Raw genomic sequence first — 22596 nt, forward strand, 5'->3', positions numbered from 1 at the left:
GTTGTCTTTTATTATTATAGCAGCGTGTGTGACTTGGCTTTGTCTACAACTTTTCTCCATTCTTTCCGGTCCTTACAACGCTGGAGATCGTTTCTTTTCCTGCGATTTCTCTGTTCGTGTCTTCTTTCCCTATCTTTGCGTTAAAGTCTATTATATTCCTTAAAGCGGGATATTCCTATAAGAGGTATTCTATTAAGCGGGTTCGACTGTACCTACAAGAGCAAATTGTAACTATTTCCTGCGTAGGATCTGGCGGCCATTTTTATTTATAAACAATTAAGTGTCAAAAAATGGCATTTTCCCTTTTTTTTTCAAATCAATGGAAAACAGTGAAACTTATGGTTTTTTAGTACAAATATCTTTGAGCTTATGGAAAAAGCTTTAAAATGACGTATTAAAAAGTTTGATATGCTCATTTATTGTTAATATAATTGCGAAAAAAGGTCGGAATTGCAAAGAAATTAATTTCGCAATATCTATTGTAAAAATTAGTGTACAGCTTTGAAATTTTTGTCATATAAGGGTTCTTTGGTGTTTAATATGTGATAAAAATTTCAAAGCGATTCATTCAATTGTTTTTATTTTATTCAAATTGATTATCCCAGAGAGCATTTATTTTCAATAACATAAGTCGGAAAAAAATGACGTTAGAACCATTCGACAGGTGTCAAATGAAAGAGCATGAGCTATATTTTCAACTTGATTTAAAAAAAGCTAATAAAAAATGCATTTATTAGTAATAAATAATTATACAAATGTATCATAAATCTTTCCTTATAAACTTTCTATTTTGTTATATAAGAAGTTATATATATTTATTACAATTTTTTATCAATGATGATATAAATAACATTACGTGGTAGTTGTGAACTTAAAACAGGGTAAAAAAGTTAATTTTTTTTGGAAAAAGTTATTCAAAAAGTTTATAAAGAAAGATTTACGATACTTTTGCATACTTATTTATTACTAATAAATGCATTTTTTATTTGCTTTTTTAAACCAAGTTGAAAATATAGCTCATGTTCTTTCATTTGACATCTGTGGAATGGTTCTAACGTAGTTTTTTTCTGACTTATGATATTGCAAACAAATGCTCTCTGAGATAAACAATTCGAATACAATTTAAACAATTAAATGAATCGCTTTGAAAATTTTATCACATATTAAGCACCAAAGAACCCTCATTTGGTAAAAATTTCAAACCTGTACACTAATTTTTACAACAGTTGTTGCAAAAATATTTTCTTTGCAATTCCGACCTTTTTTCGCAATTATATTAACAATAAATGAGTATATCAAACTTTGTAATATGTAATTTTAAAGCTTTTTCCATAATCTCAAAGATGTTTGTTCTAAAAAAATCATAAGTTTCACTGTTTTCCATTGATTAAAAAAAGGGAAAATGCCATTTTTTGACAGTTAATTGTTTATAAATAAAAATGGCCACCAGATCCTACGAAGGAAATAGTAACAATTTGTTCCTGTAGGTATTACTTGTCGAAAAAATGCTTCAGTACCCTGGCTGCTGAAGTGTCACGAACTGGGTATATTTTTGTCCTATTACCCTGGCCTATGTAAGAAGCAATATTTTCTCGTTTTGACATTATATCTAAGCTTCCAAACTTTATTTAACAGTTTGAAGACGTCTTTATTACTGATGTGTATAGTGTGCACAATACATAACCCAAGCGAAATATTAATACCGCAATAATGTGCATTTTCGAAGTCTTCGTAGCGTAATATCACAAAATATTTATTTACTTACTTACTCAGAGGCGTAGCTACCGCCGTATCAGCCATATCAAATATACGGGGCACCCGGCATTCAGGGCCTCAGTGCGGCATGTCGAAACAAAATTTCATTTACAAAGATTGAACAAAATATTCTACCATTATTTCACTATTAAAACGCTTTGAAACAGTGTATTGTTTGGATATCAACATTTTGGTGTAATGGATTCGTTATCTATAACTATATAAATCATATTTATCTATTTTCTATTCTCCGCTCCATAAGAACAGAGCCTTTTTGTTTTTAACCTAGCTTTTATTATCAATTTCGTTGGCTGTGTGTGAGTTATTGTTTAATGTATAATGCCAAATTGCAATTTTTGTAATCGCTCTATCTTTGAATATTTGAAACAGTATGTACTTTTTGGGTATATTTTCGTATACTACTCCAAGAAATTAACGCACCACATTAAGAATTGGTCATTTTTAATGTCGTGATTTTTTTAATATGTTATAGCCGTATTCTTGAACAATCTCGCTGTAATAATATTGTTGCTAGACAGGTAAATTGCCATTGTATACCGGCTGTATACCAATCAAACTGTAATTTTTTCTCAAAGTTCGTGTCACTCTGTGGAATATTATAACATTTATAAAATATGTACTGAAATTAAAACCCAACTATAGCCTGATGTCTTCTTTATATTCTGTTTTTTTTATTCATTCGCTTATGTTGGATAATAAAAAAGTTAGGTACTTTAACAACTAGCCTTATTTTTCAATAATACAGGGTGTTTTCAAATAAGTATGGCAAACTTTAAGGGTTAATTCTACATGAAAAAATAATGACAGTTTGCTTTATAAACGTACGTCTACAAATGCTTCGTTTCCAAGAGAGGGCGTCATTTTATTTTTTAATTTTTTATTTAGTTTATGTAATTGAATATTTACTATTAATATTAAATGATGATATTTTTCTTACAAACTGACGATTAATTTATTGATCTAAAACCGGTTGATATGTGCAAATGAAAGTTGGTGGGTTTTAAGATGTAGTTATTGTGCATTGTACAATTAAGAATTTTATGTTTACCATTGGCGCACACACGGGTCATATTACCCGTATGCGCGCAAATGGTGATAATTAAATCCCTAATTGTATAACAAAAATGCGCAATATATACCTCTTAAAACCTACCAAATTTCATTTACATATTTGAACCGGTTTTAGGGCAATAAATAAATCGTCAGTTTGTAAGAAAAATTTTAACACCCCCTATCTCGGAAACGAAGCATTTGCGGACATACGTTTATAAAGCAAATGCTACAAACTGTCATTATTTTTTCATGCAGAATTACCCCTTTGTTTTTGTCATACTTATTTAAAAACACCCTGTATATTGACGAAAAACAAGGCTAGTTGTTAAAGTACCTAACTTTTTTATTATCCAACATAAAGCGAATGAATCAAAAATAAGAATGTTCAGAGAACATGAGGCTATATGTATTTGAGTTTTAATTTCAGTATTTTATAAATGCTAAATTATTCCACAGGTTGACGCGAACTTCGAGGAAAAATCAAATTTTGATTGGTACACCCGGTATACAATGACAATTTACCTGTCTAGCAATAATATTATCACAGCGATATTGTTAAAGAATAAAGCTATAAAATATTTAAAAAATCACTTAAATCAGACAACAGGTGTTAGAAAATTCGAGACATAAAAATGACCTATTTTTAAGGTGGTACGTTAATTTCTTGGAGAAGTGTATTTGCTGGCCGCTCGCCATTATACCATAAGCACAGAGCTTCTTTCTTTGTTTAAGCTCATTTTCAATATCCATTCATCCTTGCATTGAAAAAGCTCAATCTGTTTTCAAACAATGATTCTCGATAATTCTAATCAATTTTTCGACTTTGGTTTATTATGTAATTTGCAATTTATTTAAATTTTGCAATAAATTGTTTTGTTTTATTTCATTGTCTTTTATTTTGTATCTACTTATATTTACGCCTTATGTAATTTCAGTAAACTGTATTTGTTATTGTTTTTTCCGACTTTTTGTAAGCTTTGTGCATAAGATTGTAAAATTTTTAGTGACAATAAAACATATTACTATTCTATTCTATACAAGCGTTTTTGCTTCTTTTGTCGGGGGGGGGGGGGGAAGGGCTCCGCGACAAACTTTGATATGGGGCCCACGTGGGGCTAGCTACGCCACTGTACTTACTCCATGGTATTACAACCCTTCGTGGGTTTTAGCCGACTCGACAACATACCTCCACCCTTCTCTGTCTTGAGCAATCTCCATCCAGTTTTCACGCCCATAGATTTCAGGTCTCCTGTTATATTAGGTATCTCGCCACGTAATTTAAATCTTGATCATTCAGTGTATGATTTCCCTAAAACAAATAGTAATTTATAATTTTTGTTTCAGCGCATCCATCATATCACTACTCATCCCCATCATACTCCCATCCTTCCTATCACCCTTCCCCTTCCTACTCTCACCCTTCCCCATCCTATTCTCACCCTTCTCCATCCTATTCTCACCCTTCTCCATCCTATTCTCATCCTTCTCCATCCTATTCTCATCCATCTCCATCCTATTCCCATCCTTCTCCATCTTACTCTCATCCCTCGCCATCGTATTCCCATCCCTCTGCAGTAAGTCATCCATCTGCGCCAATTCCAGCATATCATCCACTTCCAGCAGCTCCAGTTTACAGGCCGATAGGATGGAACGTTGGAGGATCCCATCCCGACAGCCATGCTTCGTCTGGTCCGATTGGACCACCTAAGCATGTTTCTGGTGTTGGCAGCTCCAATACGAACCATGGTCCAGGTAAGATTAATATTTTACTAATCTACAAATTGTAGTTGCAAATGCAATAAAAATAATTTTGAGCAGTGCTATACAAACAAAATTAGAGCAGAAATTGAAAATTTAATGAATTCGAAAAAAAAAGAAACCATGTTCTTCTTCTTCACGTGTCATATCAGAATTATCCGACGTTGGCGGTCACCATTGCGAAGGCTTCTCGATCTTCTGAATCATGGAATAATTGTCCTGCATTTGTAGTCCAGGGCAATAAGGTTTTTTCCATGACACTTGAACAGTCAGGGTACTGAAGCGTTTTTTCGACAGGTAATGCCTATAAGAGCAAATTGTAACTATTTCCTGCGTAGGATCTGGCGGCCATTTTTATTTATAAACAATTAAGTGTCAAAAAATGGCATTTTCACTTTTTTTTTTCAAATCAATGGAAAACAGGGAAACCTATGGTTTTTTTAGTACAAAATATCTTCGAGATTATGGAGAACGCTTTAAAATGAGGTATTACAAATAGGTCTGGATCCCACGTATGAAAAAAAAGTTGATTAATAGCAAGCTGAAAATTTGTTAATAGCTTAAGGGTGTCTAGTCGGACAAACTTTGATGTATGGGAACACTGGAACAAGGGCAGTTTTAATTGTGGAACAGGTTAAAAATTTGGAACGGTCACACCACGAAAACGGCACATTTATTTTGTCCGACAGAACAGACTTAAACTCTCTGAACAGAGATTAAACTCTCATGAAAAATATCAGACTGCTATTTATCACCTGTCATAATTCCTGTCATTTGACATATTCTACATGTTCCACTCATTAAAACGCCCATTTGGTGATAAATAGCAGTCTGATTTTTGCATGAGAGTTTAATCCTTGTTCGAAGAGTTTAAGTATGTTCTGTCGGACAAAATACATGTGCCGTTTTCGTGGTCTGACCGTTCCAAATTTTTAACCTGTTCCACAATTAAAACTTCCCCTGTTCCAGTGTTCCCATACATCAAAGTTTGTCCGACTAGACACCCTTAAGCTATTAACAAATTTTCAGCTTGCTATTAATCAACTTTTTTTTCATACGCAGGATCCAGACCTAAAAGTTTGATATACTCATTTATTGTTAATATAATTGCGAAAACAGGTTGGAATTGCAAAAAAAAAAATATTTTCGCAATAACTGTTGTAAAAATTAGTGTATAGCTTTGAAATTTTTGGCAAATAAGGCTTCTTTGGTGCTTAATATGTGATAAAAAATTCAAAGCGATTCATTCAATTGTTTAAATTTTATTCAAATTGTTTATCCCAGAGAGCATTTCTTTTGCAATAACATAAGTCAGAAGAAAATGACGTTAGAACCATTCCACAGGTATAAAATGAAAGAGCATGAGCTATATTTTCAACTTGGTTTAAAAAAGTGAATAAAAAAATGCATTTATTAGTTATAAATAATTATGCAAAAGTATTGTAAATATTTCCTCATAAACTTTTTATTTTGTTATATAAGAAATTATACATATTTATTACAATTTTTTATCAATTATGATATAGATAACATTACTTGGTAGTTGTGCACTTAAAACAGGGTAAAAAAGTTAATTTTTTTGGAAAAAGTTATTCAAAAAGTTTATAAAAAAAATTTGTGATACTTTTGCATAATTATTTATTACTAATAAATGCATTTTTTGTTCACTTTTTTAAACCATGTTGAAAATGTAGCTCATGCTCTTTCATTTGACACCTGTGGAATGGTTCTAAGGTACCTAATTTTTTCTGACTTATGTTATTGCAAAATTCTCTCTGGGATAAACAATTTGAATAAAATTTAAACAATTGAAGGAATCGCTTTAAAATTTTTGTCACATGTTAAGCAGCAAATAACCCTCATTTGACACACATTTCAAAGCTGTACACTAATTTTTACAACAGTTATTGAGAAAATATATTTTTTTTTTGCAATTCCGACCTTTTTTCGCAATTATATTAACAATAAATGAGTATATCAAATTTTGTAATACGTCATTTTAAAGCTTTTTCCATAATCTCGAAGATATTTTGTACTAAAAAATCATAAGATTCACTGTTTTGCGTTGATTTAAAAAAAAAGGGGAAATGCCATTTTTTGACAGTTAATTGTTTATAAATAAAAAGGCCGCCAGATCCTACGCAGGAAATAGTTATAATTTGTTCATATAGGTATTACCTTTTGGTAATACCCTGTTACCGGTACCCTGGCTGCTGAAGTGTTACGAACAGGGTATATTTTTGTGTTACTACCCTGGCCTATTGATATCTGAGTCCAATCACGAATGTATTTTAACTTTAAGGATCATTTATAGAATTCTATATTGATTTTCCCTCACTATATATCCCAGATAAGATATTTTCCGGTGTTAATAATATTTAGCAGTTTTCTGTCTTTGTTGACCCTACTTAGTACGTCAGTAGTTTTTCTTGCTCTTTAAGGTATCTTCAGCATCCGTCTATGAATCCATATTTCCAATGTTTCAATTCTGTTCATGGTCAATACTTTTAGTGCCCACACTTCTGCACCATACAAAAGTATAGACCAAGCATAGCACTTAACCATTGTTTGCCTTAGTTGCCAGGAACCTTTATATGATTTAAAATTAAATTTTTATAAAAAAAATAAAATAATAGGCACCTGCCTCTGAAAATACCACCAAGATATGAGTAAATGCATTGTTGTTTTACTAGCTGCAACCGGGGATAGATTTTTGGAAGATTATGGATTGAGCTATTTGATTAAAACCAAAGGTTTTTGAAGATAATATGTCTGCTATTGTTGTTGAGTTGTTACGAAAAACAACATGTCGTAGTTCTTTCACAGTATTCCGACCAAATTCATTTAAAAGTCAGTTGGCCTCTTATTCAGTTCTGCGAAAGCCTTAGAGCAATTTAAGATAAAAACCAATTAAGAAAATTTGTTAGGAGTATTGGAGCAAATTACGATCCTTAGTAATGGAGAAACGACAAGAGAGAGATGTTTTATATGGCCTTTATAGATCTTGATAAGTAGTATAATATATGATATGGTAACTTGAAAATTTTTATGGCGGACAATGGGGAAGTAGATTGAGATGGATGTAGTAAAGTTATAGCAGATTGGATAAAATGGACGCCGACAAGTCGTGACACCACTTGATGCTAAAATGGGAGCATAGATTATTATTATTAAGGGCTTCTAAGACCGAAATGATAATCTTCTGATACTAGTGGTCGGTGGATTACAAATTTCTGGAGAAATAGGGGAAGAATTTCGAGACAGACTTCTTCGGGGCCGCTTTTTCTTGCAAGAAAGAGGTATTATTTTATGAATGACATTATTCGTCTGTGAAGGGCATGACCCAAGACAGAATCTTACGGAAAAGTGTAATCGAAAAAGCTAATCCATAGGGGTAAAAGCCAAGCGAATGGTGAAAATATTCCCTATACATAAAAAAGTGTACTACATGTTCTTATATCTTGTTAAAATTGTGTATGTCTTTTTAGAAATTACAAGACCGATAGGATTCGCAACTGGAGGATCTACTGGACACAGTAAGTTTAAATTTTTATTTTAACTAAAACATTATTTCGATCTTCGTGGAACACAGAAGGATCTTAGAGCACTAACGTCATTTTCAAACAATTCTTTCAACTACACGTTACTAAGGTCCAAAATATCCAGACCAAATTTTCTTTGATTGAAAAGGAATGCATAACCTAAAAAAATAAGGTTATATAAAGTCCGGATTATAAGCATTTTGCTCTTTTTTTTTTGCTTTTTTGTTTATTATTAGGATTTTTAGTAAAAATGCTTATTTTAAAGATGTGTTGCTTATCTTTATTTATTTTACTTCTTATGATAAACTTTAGTTACATTTCCAAGTATTACTTTCTGTCTTAAGCAAAATTCTATAAGTATACAGAGCTGTTAAACTCTAATAATTCAATAAACTATAAGAATTTTAATCCCTTAGGCTGAGGAGATAAACGGGAAAGCCCATCGTTATACTTGTCCATGTAATAAACTAATATTTGTCTGCAGAAAGCCTAAATTTATTATATTGATGTAAAATACTTTTGTATTTTACAGCATCGGTAGTATCGGTACATTTGTCTAAATTTAAATACCAATCACATCTGCAGATATTGAAAGAACTTTTTCTACGTATAAATAACATGTCTACAGATAGAAGACATAGCTTTTTACAAGAAAATTTTGAAAAACATATTGTTAATTGTTTTTATGCTAATGGCCATGAATAAAAAATATATTAATATGTTAATTATTTTTCGATTTTTTTATTATAATATAGTTTAACACTTTTGTAATTTTTTTATTTATTGTTAATAATACGGCAATTAAAAATAAATGTAATTTAATGTTAATGTCCTTTATTCATATTTTGTATATGGGCCATTCCACGAACATACGCCTGTTTTGGATTACTTCGACAACGAATATTTTACTGTGCAACATAAGAAGAAAGAAAGTAAATGGCGCTAATAATTATTCCAATAAACAACAATGTAATTTGCAATTTACTTTTGTTCTTCTTATTTTGCACAGTAAAATATTCGTTGTCGAAGTAATCCAAAACAGGCGTATGTTCGTGGAATAGGGTATAGTATTTTTACTACAAAAACGTTATTACGTAGGTCAAAATTTTTGACGTAAGAGAACTGTCAAAACATTAGAATGTGACTCTTCATTATTGCTATGTTTATTATAAACACGGCAATAATGAAAAATCACATTCTAATGTTTTGACAGTTCTCTTACGTCAAAAATTTTGACCTACGTAATAACGTTTTTGTAGTAAAAATACTATATATCATTATATCCATGTTTACTTACAGGTTTTTTTTCTCGAGCCTGGCTTATTTCATAAAATCTTTGCTTATTTTTGCCACATTTTTTGCTTATATAAGTGCTTATTTTGACCTTTATGTCATGCTTATAATCCGGGCTTTATAAAATTTTACCACAATTTTTTTTAGAATATTTTCCTTTCTGTTTGAAAAAGATTTCCGGTGTGGAAATCGAAACGTCAAACAGTAGTTAATCAAAAATGTATTTTTCATTACACAAATAATTGTGGCTCAATCCCATATATAAACATCTCTTTCTCTCTCTCTCTCTTGGACCATCACTCCTAGTGGAGTATTGGGCGCATCTGTGTTTCTTGGCCGATGGTGTAAGACGGCTGGTGGCCAGCTCAGCGTATCTTCTTGTGTTTATTCTCTGGTTAATCTGAGCCAGTTCCTTCCATTCTCCTCTGTTTCTTGCTTTGTTTTTCACTTCCCCCCAACTTAAGCTGATTCTGTTGTGTTCCCTGGTTACTGTTTTCTTCCAGGTATTATCTGGCCGTCCCTTCTTCCTTGTCCCTTCAGGTTGATATTCGAGTGCTTCTCTTGTGATGTTACTAGGATCTTTCCTTAACGTATGGCCGATCCATTTCCATTTCTTCTGTCTAATTGTTGTTATTATACTGGTTTGTTTAGTTCGGTTCCATAGTTCTTCATTTGTTATTTTATTAGGCCAGTAAATTTTTAGGATCTTTCTTAAGGAGCCATTTACAAAAGTCTGTAGCCTTTTTGTTGTGCTTTCATCGTGATTCCAAGTTTCAGCCCCGTAGAGTAATATGCTTTTTACACAAGTATTGAATACATTGATTTTTGTTGACTCTGATATTTTACTTTATATAAACATACTACGACGATACTACTTAATATTTAAACATGCCAGAGGAAAACAGTTTCAGAATTTTGTTATTTGTTTATGTTTACCTCTTTGCTCTATTACAGTTAATACTATTCAATCAAAGTTGTATATTTAAATTTTCCTCTAAATTCTTATAATACACTGTAGATCTCTTCTAGTCTTGTTTTATATTATTATAAATTTAAACAGGAAAGGACCTTACGTAAGCAAAAAGACAGAGATAATTCCTTTAGAGAGCTCTAAACCTTTTTTGCGAAGTAAACTTAATCTCTAGATAATACAAAGAAATAAACCGAGAGGAAGTTTTAAGTTAAAATAACAAGAAGTTGCATATCCCAAACGAGAAGAATAATAGGTCAGGGAGCTGATTTTAATTCAAATTTCGACTCAAAACAGGTCGCAATCAATATGGCGACGTTGAAATGCGACTTTGCGATCCTTGTGGATTTCAGTTGAACTAACTAAAGGATTCATTATATTTCGATAGGTCGCAATTAATTTCGACTCCTCAAAAGTGGTTGAAATTAATGTGACACGGACATGAATGAATGGCCAAAACCGAGGTTAGGTTTAGTTAAGGAGATGTTTTGTTTGTTTCTTGCAAGGAAAACTAAAGCAAAAGGTATTAATATGGCTGAGTTTTATGGAAATTGGCTGGTTTTGGAGGAATTAGATATAATAGTATTAAATTAGAAATATAATAATTGAGAATGTTCACAACGTGAATTATTATCAACTCAATGAAATATGTAAGGTAATAATCTGGGAAAATTAGTATAAAACAAGGAAAATTATGTACCAGCTATTTTATTGCTGGACATGCTGAAATCACATCTTAATATTTCATATATTAATAATATAGCTATGCAAAGTCCGCAAAATGTGTGCTATTTGGTTTATAAACAAATTAGCGCTCCGAAATCTTTTTTTCAATTATTGCTCTGTAACTCAGAAGGTTTAACGTTAAACCAAAAACACTCACATAAAAATTCACTGTAGTTTAATTCCGCACATAGATATTTTTTTCCGATTTCCGTCGGCGGAAATTTTCCTCGGAAAAATCGGGTTTTCCAAACAAAATCTTCAATTTTCAACAAAAAATTTAGGGAAGTAATTATTTATCAATAATTAAATAAGTTGGTGACATAAATCTTTTTTGTTATGAGTGTCTTGAAGATATGAAAATTTATATGTACAAAGAGGACCGGAATAAAAAAGGAATGGTTCAAGATATAAAAATTTGTATGTACAAAGACGACCGGAATAAAAAGGTAATGGTTCAAAGATTGAAATCCTGTTGTTTATAACTCTGTCGCAAATGCCTGTCAAATTTGACCGGTTATACCTGGAACCACTCCTCGCAATTCAATTTTCTTTCTTCGAAAAGGGCACAGAATTCGTGCCCTTTTTAACAGCGTTAACTTAATTTAATTTAATCTAATATTTTCTGAGGGGTTCTATTTGTTTATAAGCAAAAAAAATGTTTCTTTATAACATTCCTGAGACCGCTCAAATAGTCCAATTTCAATTCTGTAAAGTACGTTGAATAGGTATAGTGCTTTTTTATACGAAAATCATAGTTATTCTGGTGTATCACAATCTTTCTGGTTATTATTTCGACCGAAATTTTTTAATTAACATTTTAATTATTGCTAAACTATTGGTTAGATTCTATACCGGCCTCCTGATATAATTATCTACTATAAAAAATCTTTCATGTCACCAATTTATTTAATTAATTGATCAATTTTAATTGAAAATTGCAGGTTTTTTGGGGAAACTCGGATTTTCCGAGGAAAATTTTTGTTGAAGGAAATCGGAAAAAATAACTTTTTGCAGAACTAAATTACGGTGAATTTTTGTATATGCAATCTTAAGATTCGATTTTAGCAATAAAATAGCTGGTAAATAACTTTTCCCAAAATGATATTTTTTCGATAATTTGCCCAGACTATCAACAAACTTTGCGGTGGTTCAATAGCCAATAAATCCAATAAACAGGAGGACCAACCCAAGTTCTGAGCAGTGTCAAAATGATAACGTTATTATCCCCAGTTGGAATTCATATCGAAATGAATAAGAATCGCTATAAATTGCGACTGTCATGGCGGAGTTGAAATTAAATTGCGACCTCGAAATGAATTAGAATCAGGTCCCAGGTTTTTTATTACTCCAGTTTATTTAACAATTTTTTCCGTTAGGAACAATCAGTTAAAATTATGACTTTCCTAGGTTATGACATGTAGGTAAGAATTCCAATGAAAACTTTCCTTTCTAAATTATCAACAAATGTATAGATAGTACTACTAGTAAAATAAAGTAACACTTAAAATAGTTCTAATTTATCTAAAATCTATTTGGTAAGTCAGTTGGTTTATAACGCTTAAGTCTGCGAACTTCACCCTCCGTGTTTAATAATTCACTCGCGAAATCATTTGGATGCTCACTAAGTCTTTCTTCATACATTTCACTGTATTTGCTGATTTCTTCTTTGATGGTGGGAACTTTCAGGTCTCTCTCTATTATTCCGATGGGGACGTACCATGGAGCGTTTACTATGGTTCTTAATGCCTTATTTTGAAAACGTATGATTTCCAAGTTAGAGTTGCTGGCTGAGCCCCATAGCTATATGCCATATGTCCATATGGGTTTAAGTATGGCTTTGTATACCACTAATTTATTTTCAATTGACAGTCTTGAATGTCTGCCCAGAATCCAGTACATTTGTTGAAGTTTGAGTCCAAGTTGCTTTCTTTTGGTGAAGATGTGTTTTCTCCATGTTAGTCTTTTATATAGATGTATGCCCAGGTATTTGGTTGTATCTACTTGTATCTACTAATTGTTTGTTGTTTATGTATACTGGTGGACAGCTCTCTCTTTGCATGGTAAATGTCATGTGGGTCGATTTTGTTTCATTAGCTTTTAGTTTCCATTTTTGTAACCATTTTTTCTATTTTATTTAAGTGGGCTTGTGAAGCTCTTTGGGGGTCTGTGTGAGATTCGATAATACCTGTGTCATCTGCGAATGTTGCGACTGTTGTCAATCTAGTTGTAGGTAGGTCAGAAGTAAATAAACAGGTATAGTATGGGACCGAGAACACTACCTTGTGGGACAACGGATTTTATTTTAAATAGTTCTGAGCAAGCATCTTGTTGTTTTACTAATGAAAAGCAATCTGTCAGATACGATTTTATAATTAAACAATATTAATACGGAAGATTTTTCTTCAGCTTATGGAGTAGTCTTTTATGCCACACTTTGTCGAATGCTTGGCTGATATCTAGAAAAACTGCACTACAGTACCTCTTGTCTTCTAGATCATTGCTGATTTGTTTGACTATACGATGTGTTTGTATTTGTTCTATTGTTCCATGTTTGCTACGAAAATCAAATTGGTGTTTTGGAATTAATCTTGTTTCTTCTAATATTGATTCTCAAGGCCCCAGGTTTAAACTCAGGATTGTTTTTTCGAGTATAATTTTCATATCAAAATTGTTTTTGTAGTTACCTCAGTCATATATATTTTTTAATCGTATTGTTACCACATTTGATAATATAATGGCCTCGATAAAAATACTATTAAAAATACCCATTTAGTTTGAAATTATTAGTAGGAACAACAGTAGGTACAGTGGTTTTACCGGTTATTTATAATTATGACGAAAGATTAAATACCAATCTTGAATTTTTTATATTTTGTGCATAATATAGTCCAGGCTGTATGCTCACCCCCGTTAAGTAAATTATTCCGATTCGTTTTTTTTTGCACAATATTACTCAAAAAGAGGTCCTTATAACAAATTCACAGAGTGCCAGGAGGTATCGCGGTCGGAAAATTGTTTAAACATTTTTTTAAATAAATTCAAAATATAAATTTTTTTACTTTGGATAAATTTTTTGAGATTCGTTAGGTAATTATGAGCAAAAAATGTCTCTTGTGATTTTTCTCTAAAATTGATTGTTGTCGACTTATACGCGATTCAAAATTTGAAAATTGCGGAAATAGTCCTTTTCAAGGCTTAATAACTCGGTTAAAAAATTATTATGAAAGTCAGAGAGTCATCAAATAAAGGTTTAAAGCCGTTTCTGCAAGATCCTGAAGAAATTTTTGTCATTATTTTATTACTAAGCTGTTATTTTTAATTATAAACAATAAGCGCTAAGTGAGTATCAGCCGTCCGTTAATGGTGAGTGCGAAAGGAATGCACTATTCCGGCCGTCCAATGGTGAATCTCACTCGTACTTACATACTTTTAAATTACCACTTACTATTTAAATGCAACATTTTTTTTATTTTTTACAGATACCGGGTCACAGCCTATTGGACCACCAAAAACTATTGCAGGAGTGGGAAATTCTGGTAAGTACTTTTAGCAAGGATTTTTAAAGAAAACTTTTGAACTTTTTGAGCGGATCAATATACACTATATACACATATATGTAGTTAAGCTCCTACGGTGGCTCTCATACAGCTCACGCTCATATGACTATTTGTTAATCCTTGTCGCCTCTGCCAGTTCACTTACCTTCATTTTACGATCAAATAACATCATTTCATGCAGTTTCCTTGCATTTTCCGTTGTAACTGAATCGAAGTGCCTTCCAACATGTGGTTCATCCTGTGTAGAGATACGGTCACTAAGAAATTCATGAAACTAAGATTTGACAGTGTAGTGTGAAGGATATTAGTCCCATAATATTTATCCAGCTTTTCTTTTATTTTGTTCGCCATGTCGTGTTGGAACTTAAGGGACGGTAAAAAGGGCCAACTCTCGAACTTAAGAAAAACGCTGAATCTACACTATACTTTTATTTAAAGATACAACGTCCATAAGCGTAGGGCTTAAGGAGGTGTTGTTTCACTGGGTAGTCGTTCAGATACCCATCTCGAGTAGGTTTCTTATGCTAACTATAATAATAATAATATGCTAACTATAATATCAATGCTAACTATAATAATAATCCCTACTTAACCCCTGCTAGGGCTTTTTATATCTTCCTTTATCTTGGACTTTGAAATTAGATTATACGTGAGTAACGATTCTTATTCGCAAGGTTACCCAAAACAAACTACATCAATTTGCTACAATATCAACCTTTGCTTTGTTTGTTATTACAGAAACAACACCTCTTCAATGATCTACTTATGTTTAAATTATATACATTTTTGGATACATATGTATTATATTATAAAGTAAGGGTTTTTTCCCTTACTGTACAGCCATTTTGTATCTCAAATAATAAGATTTAATGAGATATCGTGTTTTCTTCCATATGCATCATATTTATTTCCAGGTCAAATTTCTGCCGCCAGCTGTCGAAAATATTATACTCTTCTCTCTTTAGTAGCCTTTTCTGGTTCGGACCTGGATATATGCCTCCCTTAGTGTTTTGCGTATTTGCATGTCTTGAGCCGTCTGGCGCCAGTTTCATCCTGCCTTTTTTTAATGTCGCCTATCCATCCTATTTGCCGTCTTTCTGTCTGGTTTATGTGCTCTTGGTCACCATTGTTTTATTCTCTTTGCCCTTCCGGCTTCGATAACATCTTTTACTTTGGTTCTTCTTTTTAGCTCTTTGTTTCTCATAATATGACCTCTTAAACGTACGTTTATCATGAGCCTCTCAACAGCTCTTTGAGTTGTTTTAAGTATATTGAGAGATTGGTTAGTAAGTATCATGGTCTTTATTCCATGACAGGAAGGATAAATGTGTCAAAAACTTTTCCTGTAACATGTTACACAATTAAAACTTCCCCTGTTCCAGAGTTCCCATACATTAAAGTTTGTCCGACTAGACATCGTTAAGCTATTAACAAATTTTCAGCTTGCTGTTAATCAACTTTTTTTGGTACGCGGTATCCAGGCCTATTATGCTTCTGGTTATTCAGTTTGATTTTCTTTGCTGTATTTTATTATATGTTTCAAGTGCACATATTCTTCTATACTTTTAATCTTCCTATCATCAAGAAGGATATCTACTTTTTCAGCTAACATTGCCTCATTGCTTTTTCAATATTGCTAACATTGCATAACATTGCTAACATTGCTTTTTCAATATTGAAATCGGTCTGTTATGAAGTACTGATGTACTGTATCATTTGCGGAATCCAGCCTTTTCGGGTGCTTGGTATAAATCTAATCTATTTGGTATAACCTTTGTTAATAATTTATATGGGTGTGGTAAAAGATTAATTGGACGGTAATTATTCATGTTCATTTTTGATCTTCCTTCTTTTGCAAGGGGCTTACTTGTGCGTTGTGTCATGACTCTGGAATTTGTTTAGTTGTATCTGTTAACTAGGATATTTATTGCATCTGGAGCTATTTCTCCACCTATTTGATTATCTCGGTTGTGAATTCGTCTTGCCCTGGAATACGACTCTCGTTCTTTTAGGATAAAGCTTACTCTATTTTTTTTTGTTACTTCAGGAAGCAGTTTCCTTATGTCCTTGTTGTATGTCTTCACTTTCATTTTCCAATTTTTGTATTGTAGCTTCTTCTTCTTCTTCTTCTTCTTTCTCTAGCCATTCACGTCCACATCTGAACATATGCCTCTTTAAGTCTTCCTTTCCATTGTTTTTTGTTGTACGCTACTTGTAGCCATTTTTTCCGGGCAGTTCGTTTCAGATCATCTGTCCATCTCATAGGCCTCTGGGTCTTTTGTTGTGTTAGTATGGCCTCTAGGTTAGAATTGTTCAGTACCATTTGTTTAGATCGCTCCTAGCTAGATGTCCAGCGTATTCACATTTCAATTTTAATGGTTTTTGTACCACATCGGTGACTTTGGTTTTCTGTCTTATCCATGTGTTTGTTTTCATGTCCTTATGTAATATGCCTAGCATTGCTCTTTCTGAAACTATGGTTCAGTTGAACCAGGTTCACCGGTGAACTTCGGTTTTGTTTGGAATGCATTTATCATTGCACGTTCATGTCGGTGCACGTTCTACAGCTTTCGAGAAATGCCAATAGATGGCAAAAGGTAAAAAACTGTCGCCATTTTGAACTACCTTTTTTATGCTGTTTTTGAATAAAGTTAAATTTAAGTATTTATAGTCAAATAGTCATTTTAATAATTAGAAATAATTGCTATAAAAACAAAAATAATATTATCTTTTATCGTTAGGCTTAATATAGTTATATTTATATTATGACAGCGTTTCGTGTTAATACAACGCATGCGTAATCTATGAAATCATCTGAACTGGCTTCAGAAATCTTTAAACGAAACGGACGAATTCCAGCGTTCAAGCATCGTTCAAGTTTAAACTGCCATCGGTTGAACGTGAATTGAGAAGACGATTTTGACTTTAAACTGACGTTCACTAAAAGTTCAGGTTAAACTGGAGTTGAACTCGATATGAGAAATTGGCCCTAAGGCGGTTTGTTTTAATAATAATGGTATTTGAATTTATTTCGGGACAGAAAAATATACTACATTGCTCTAAAGCTTGACATGTTATGAATAAAATAGATTAGTTTTTTTCGAATTAATGTGTTTTTTGAGATCTCTGCGCCCAAAACGCTGAAAGATATTGGATAAGGCAAGATTACTAGTCAGACCAACAGATAATGGACTAAGTCCGATACCAAATTCCTCTGTACACACACTAACCGTTTTACTAATAATTAAAACCAGATAACCTTATTAGGATGATAGGGAAAGGTCAAAAAGAATATCTTATAAACAATATTTACGTCCTTAACAAGTAAATATTTACAGTAATCTAATAGATTAGCAGTTTTTATGTCCCGCTCTTCCGTAGTAATAAGGACTAACGAGGCAACGCAGAAAAAAATTATTTATTTTACTAATTGGAAGTCCGGAGCACCTGATTAATAGGTCAGTAGATGAACGTGAAATACGGCGATATCGTGTAATTTTCCGTGTCACCAGCGCACACGTCTCATGGAAAATATAATGTCACTCAAATTAAATAAAATTTACATGAATAGATTGGTCCCGAAATTACGATAATTTCATATCATTGCGCGAACTCGGAGTTATTATTATTAACTGCGTAAATTGTTAATGAACCTTTAGCGAAATCACATTTTTGAAGTCCATAAAACTGTAATTTATAAATAATATTAGTCTATACCGCGTATACCAGACATAAGATTCAGTGTACGAAGGATACCTCCAATACATACTAAATGAGAATCTTATTGACAAAGTTGCCGCTCTCCACGGTATCGGCCGTGAAAGGTACTAAAAGGCAGGTACTTGTAGAGGATTACCTCTGTTAACTGCTGTGGAATACTGAAGGAGGATTTATTTATGATTATTTCATTCATAGGAGATTCTGACCAATAAAGTGATTATTTTTTGATGATTTTAACTTCCAATCGTATAGTAAGATATTTGATCACGTGTTTAATTCTGTCCAATCAGATTAAAATTATACTGAGAATTATCTACTGTAGAAAATTACCGATAGAATTTTTTTAAGTAGATCGTTTCTGTTTAATTGCGACCAGTTTCCTAGTTTTCACAACTGTCACATTTAAGAAAATATCCATAATATACGTATTAAAAAATAATCTTACGAATATCACACGACAGTAAGAATAAATAAGAAAATATTGCTTCATTTTTACTCAAATTTGTTGTCATTGGGCAATAGCCACTCGAGCCCTGCCGGCTCTCTTGTCTATTGCCAGACAACAAATTTTAGAAAAACTGTCGCATTATTTTTAATTTATTCTCACTCTCTTGTGATATTATACCTGATAATTTTTGATAATATCCCGTCGTCAAGTATATTACGTCAGATGCCCTTCGTTGCTACGAAAAAATACATTCAGTGACATTAATGACAATTAATGTTTTAAAAATTATAAAAGTGATAACTTTCAACCTTCAAATATTTATAACAACTGTGTGTAATTCCTACTTACATAAATAAATTACAATACAATTTTGAGTTTGAACAGTTTTCTTCATGAAATAATCGCAGCAAATTGCACTCGATCTCTAAAATTATTATCGAATTGTTGCCCTCTTGACACTTTGACATAATTTCACTCCCCTTCGGGTCGTGAAATTAAAACTGTCAAAGTGTCACTCGGGAAAAATTCATTAATTTTAGAGCTCTTGTGCAATTACTACTGATTATTTCATTCATAGGAGATTCTGACCAATAGAAAGCTACAGAAATCTAAATTAAACTGATAATTTTTGATAAATTCCTGTCGTCAAGTATATTACGTCAGATGGCCTTCGTTGCTACAAAAAAATACATTCAGTGACATTAATGACAATTCGTGACTCTCCGTGGAAAGTCGTGTTTGGTATAATTAGATAGATTTTTAAAAAATATTGAGCACATATTTTTTAGTTTTTCGATCTGTCATTCATTTCGCGAAATATTCGCTTTTTTCTTGTGAAACTTTGGGACTCACCCATTTCCTTATGCCCGGCTCACATCGTCAGATTTTTGGAATATACACTCTTTTGCATGTACTTAACTTACCTTATCTTAATCTGACAATTTCGAGTTTTTTTAAGAATAGATTTTTTTTTCGGGCCCCCCTTAACGAACTCCCCTGTGTTAAGAGCCAATATATGGTAGAGGTACATCTGCAGGGTACCAGGTTTCTCCCTATATGCTAATCTGACGCGCTCGAGTAACTGCAAAAATCCCCGCTTGGGCTCCCCTACCATAAGTGAAAAATAATGAGTAGATATATTGAAAACGATGTAAAACGTTTTGATTTTATCGCTGTCAAGCAGATTATTTTTTTTAGTATGTATTAATGTAAGATATAAGTTAACTTTGAAGGATTTGATAACAATAAATGCATAAAATTTGTGAATGAATAAACAGTAAAAATATAGAACTAAATTAATATAAATTTTGAAAAATACATTAAAAAAGTACGAAGTTCTGCATTTTTCTGCGACTTACGTTTATTAGTCTCAAAATATACAGTAAGAAAATACATAATCACATTGGTTTAGTTGTCTTTTACTGCCTTTGCATTGCAGGTACTTACTTGTTTGAATAAAAAGTGTGAAACAACGCATATTAGATGGTTCTGGCGGTTGTTGAATATGTATTGGCGGTTGTACATAAGTAATAGGTTCGGAATATTGTACTACAAAAATAAGTTGTATTCATAATCAGCAATTTCAATAGTCCCTTATAAGATTTGAAAAAAATGTGTTTAAAATTAAATTTTCGAATTTCTCTCCGCCATTTTGTTTTCTCAAAAAAGTAATGTCAGGTTTGTAATTAGGGACCTTAAATTACCAGATTTGTAAAAAAATATTGCGTTTTGATTAATATTTTCAATTTATTTCCGCCATATCTGATGCGAAATTTTGTTTAAAAAAATATCGGATTCATAATCAGCGATGACAAAAATAGGGAACTTGCATAAATTTTTAAATTCGAAAAAAAATGTTATAAATCACAACACAACATAATTTAAAACATGTATCAAAGATAAAAAAGTTTTGTTTGTCTTTCGTTTGGCCCCTAAAGACGATTAAAAATTCAAATTACAACAGGTGGTCCAAAACGCGTCGTGACGTCACTTGGTTTTACATTTACATTTTCCAATAAAGTAAATAGACGTTATAAACGTCAGTAGAAAATACATTTATGTGACGTTACAAGTGTTTTTGATCGTTTGAACTATTCATAGAAAAATTCGTACTTTTACAAAATGGTTTTATTTTCAATAGTAAACCTTCCTTCCTTTCCTTCAAAAACAGTATAAAACTACAATTTTAACAAACTGGTATATATAATTACAATGACATAGGATAAATGTCATTAGAATATAAATATTTTTGACTTATTCCACGACGATGAGCTTGCCAAATACCCAAGTAGGTGGAGGCCAATAAACTAAAGAAGGAGAAGAAGAATATACCTAAATATAAGGTTGTGTCTAGGTATACGTTACCGTGTACGCAAATAAAAAAGTTGGAGTGTCATTGATTTCTTATTTTTTATTTGTTTAGTGTTTGTTTTTAAATTAACTACGGAGTGTGGACAATTATTTAGTTCTTTTAATGGGTTTAAGAACATTTTAAAACAGAACGAAAAAGATAAAAGACTATAAATTAATATATATTTTTTTTAGTTATAAATGAAATAGTATGTATTACCGTAAAAGATTAAAATAAAAAGAAGACCTAAAGCTTTCACAATAATAATTAACTTGTTCTGAAGCTATTATCCTTGTGGCATTTTTGTAATCAAATCAAAAAATGATTTTATTAACGTTTCGACGTCTAAATCGGACGTCGTTGTCAAAATACAAAATATTATTAAATTAAACAAAAATGGTGTTGCTTAGTAAAAAATTTTTCTAATAATTTATTTAATCTGACTAATTTTTGTATTTTGACAATGACATCCGATTTGGACGTCGAAACGTTAATAAAATCATTTTTTTAGTTAAATTGTGGCTTATTTCCCATTTAGAATAGTTGATTATAATAATTAACTTACGTATAAAATTATTTTAACAATATTTTTTACGTGTTATGTCAACTAAATACATATATTTATTTTGCTAACCTAAATATATACTTTAATATATACATTGATTTATTACAATTAAGTTTGAAACATCTGAATAGTTCTGCATCCCTTCCTTTAACAAATATTTTTCTATCAAACACACGCTAAACATATCAAAATAGCATGTACCAAAATATACAGTCACTGCGCACGCTAAATAATAACGTCACTGACTTGATGAATTTTAATTCGCGTGTACATACTTACCTTTTTTATTTGCGTACACGTTAGCATGTACCTAGACACAGCGAAATATAACCATAATAAATAATAACTAATGTAAAACTATATGACGTCACGGGTCGTTTGAACTATTTTATACCGCTGAAGACTTTAAATACGTATTTCTAAGTTATTACGAGTTTTTGAAGCGTGAAATTTTGGAAATCTCATTTTTAAACAAGATTGAACATTATTATGTAATAAAAAAAAATTGTGCAAGTTCCCTATTCCGAAGTGTATAAACGAACAGTAGGTTTCATGACCACACGTTTTCAGCATTTGGAACCATAGAGTGCCTTGACGAGAAAACTCTAAAACGGTAATTTCTTCTTCTTCTTGTAGTTTCTTCTCCTATCGGAGGTTGGCTATCATCACAGCTATCCGTACGTTATTGGCGGCTGCTCTGAAAAGATCCACTGAGCTGCAACTATACTGAGTTTCTCAGCCAGGAAATTCATCTTCTACCTACCGATCTTTTACCCTTAATTTTGCCCTGCATTATAAGCCTTATCTCATATTTCGCACCTCTGGCAATGTGGCCCAA

At 32.1% G+C, this 22596-nt stretch overlaps 1 protein-coding gene across 3 annotated transcripts in view; it reads left to right on the top strand.

Annotated features, from left to right (window-relative positions):
- Nucleotides 1-22596, top strand: part of LOC126880500 (uncharacterized) — a 61798-nt gene that overhangs the window by 22116 nt on the left and 17086 nt on the right. For 2 of the 3 annotated variants that reach the window (XM_050644382.1, XM_050644391.1), the window contains 3 exons: nt 4174-4581; nt 8076-8123; nt 14598-14654. In XM_050644382.1, coding sequence (XP_050500339.1) covers nt 4174-4581; nt 8076-8123; nt 14598-14654 — 513 coding nt within the window. The remainder of the gene's footprint in view (nt 1-4173; nt 4582-8075; nt 8124-14597; nt 14655-22596) is intronic. The other variant, XM_050644388.1, reaches the window with a different exon arrangement.

The sequence above is a fragment of the Diabrotica virgifera genome, chromosome 1 (assembly GCF_917563875.1).
Source record: "Diabrotica virgifera virgifera chromosome 1, PGI_DIABVI_V3a".
Taxonomy (NCBI): domain Eukaryota; kingdom Metazoa; phylum Arthropoda; class Insecta; order Coleoptera; family Chrysomelidae; genus Diabrotica; species Diabrotica virgifera.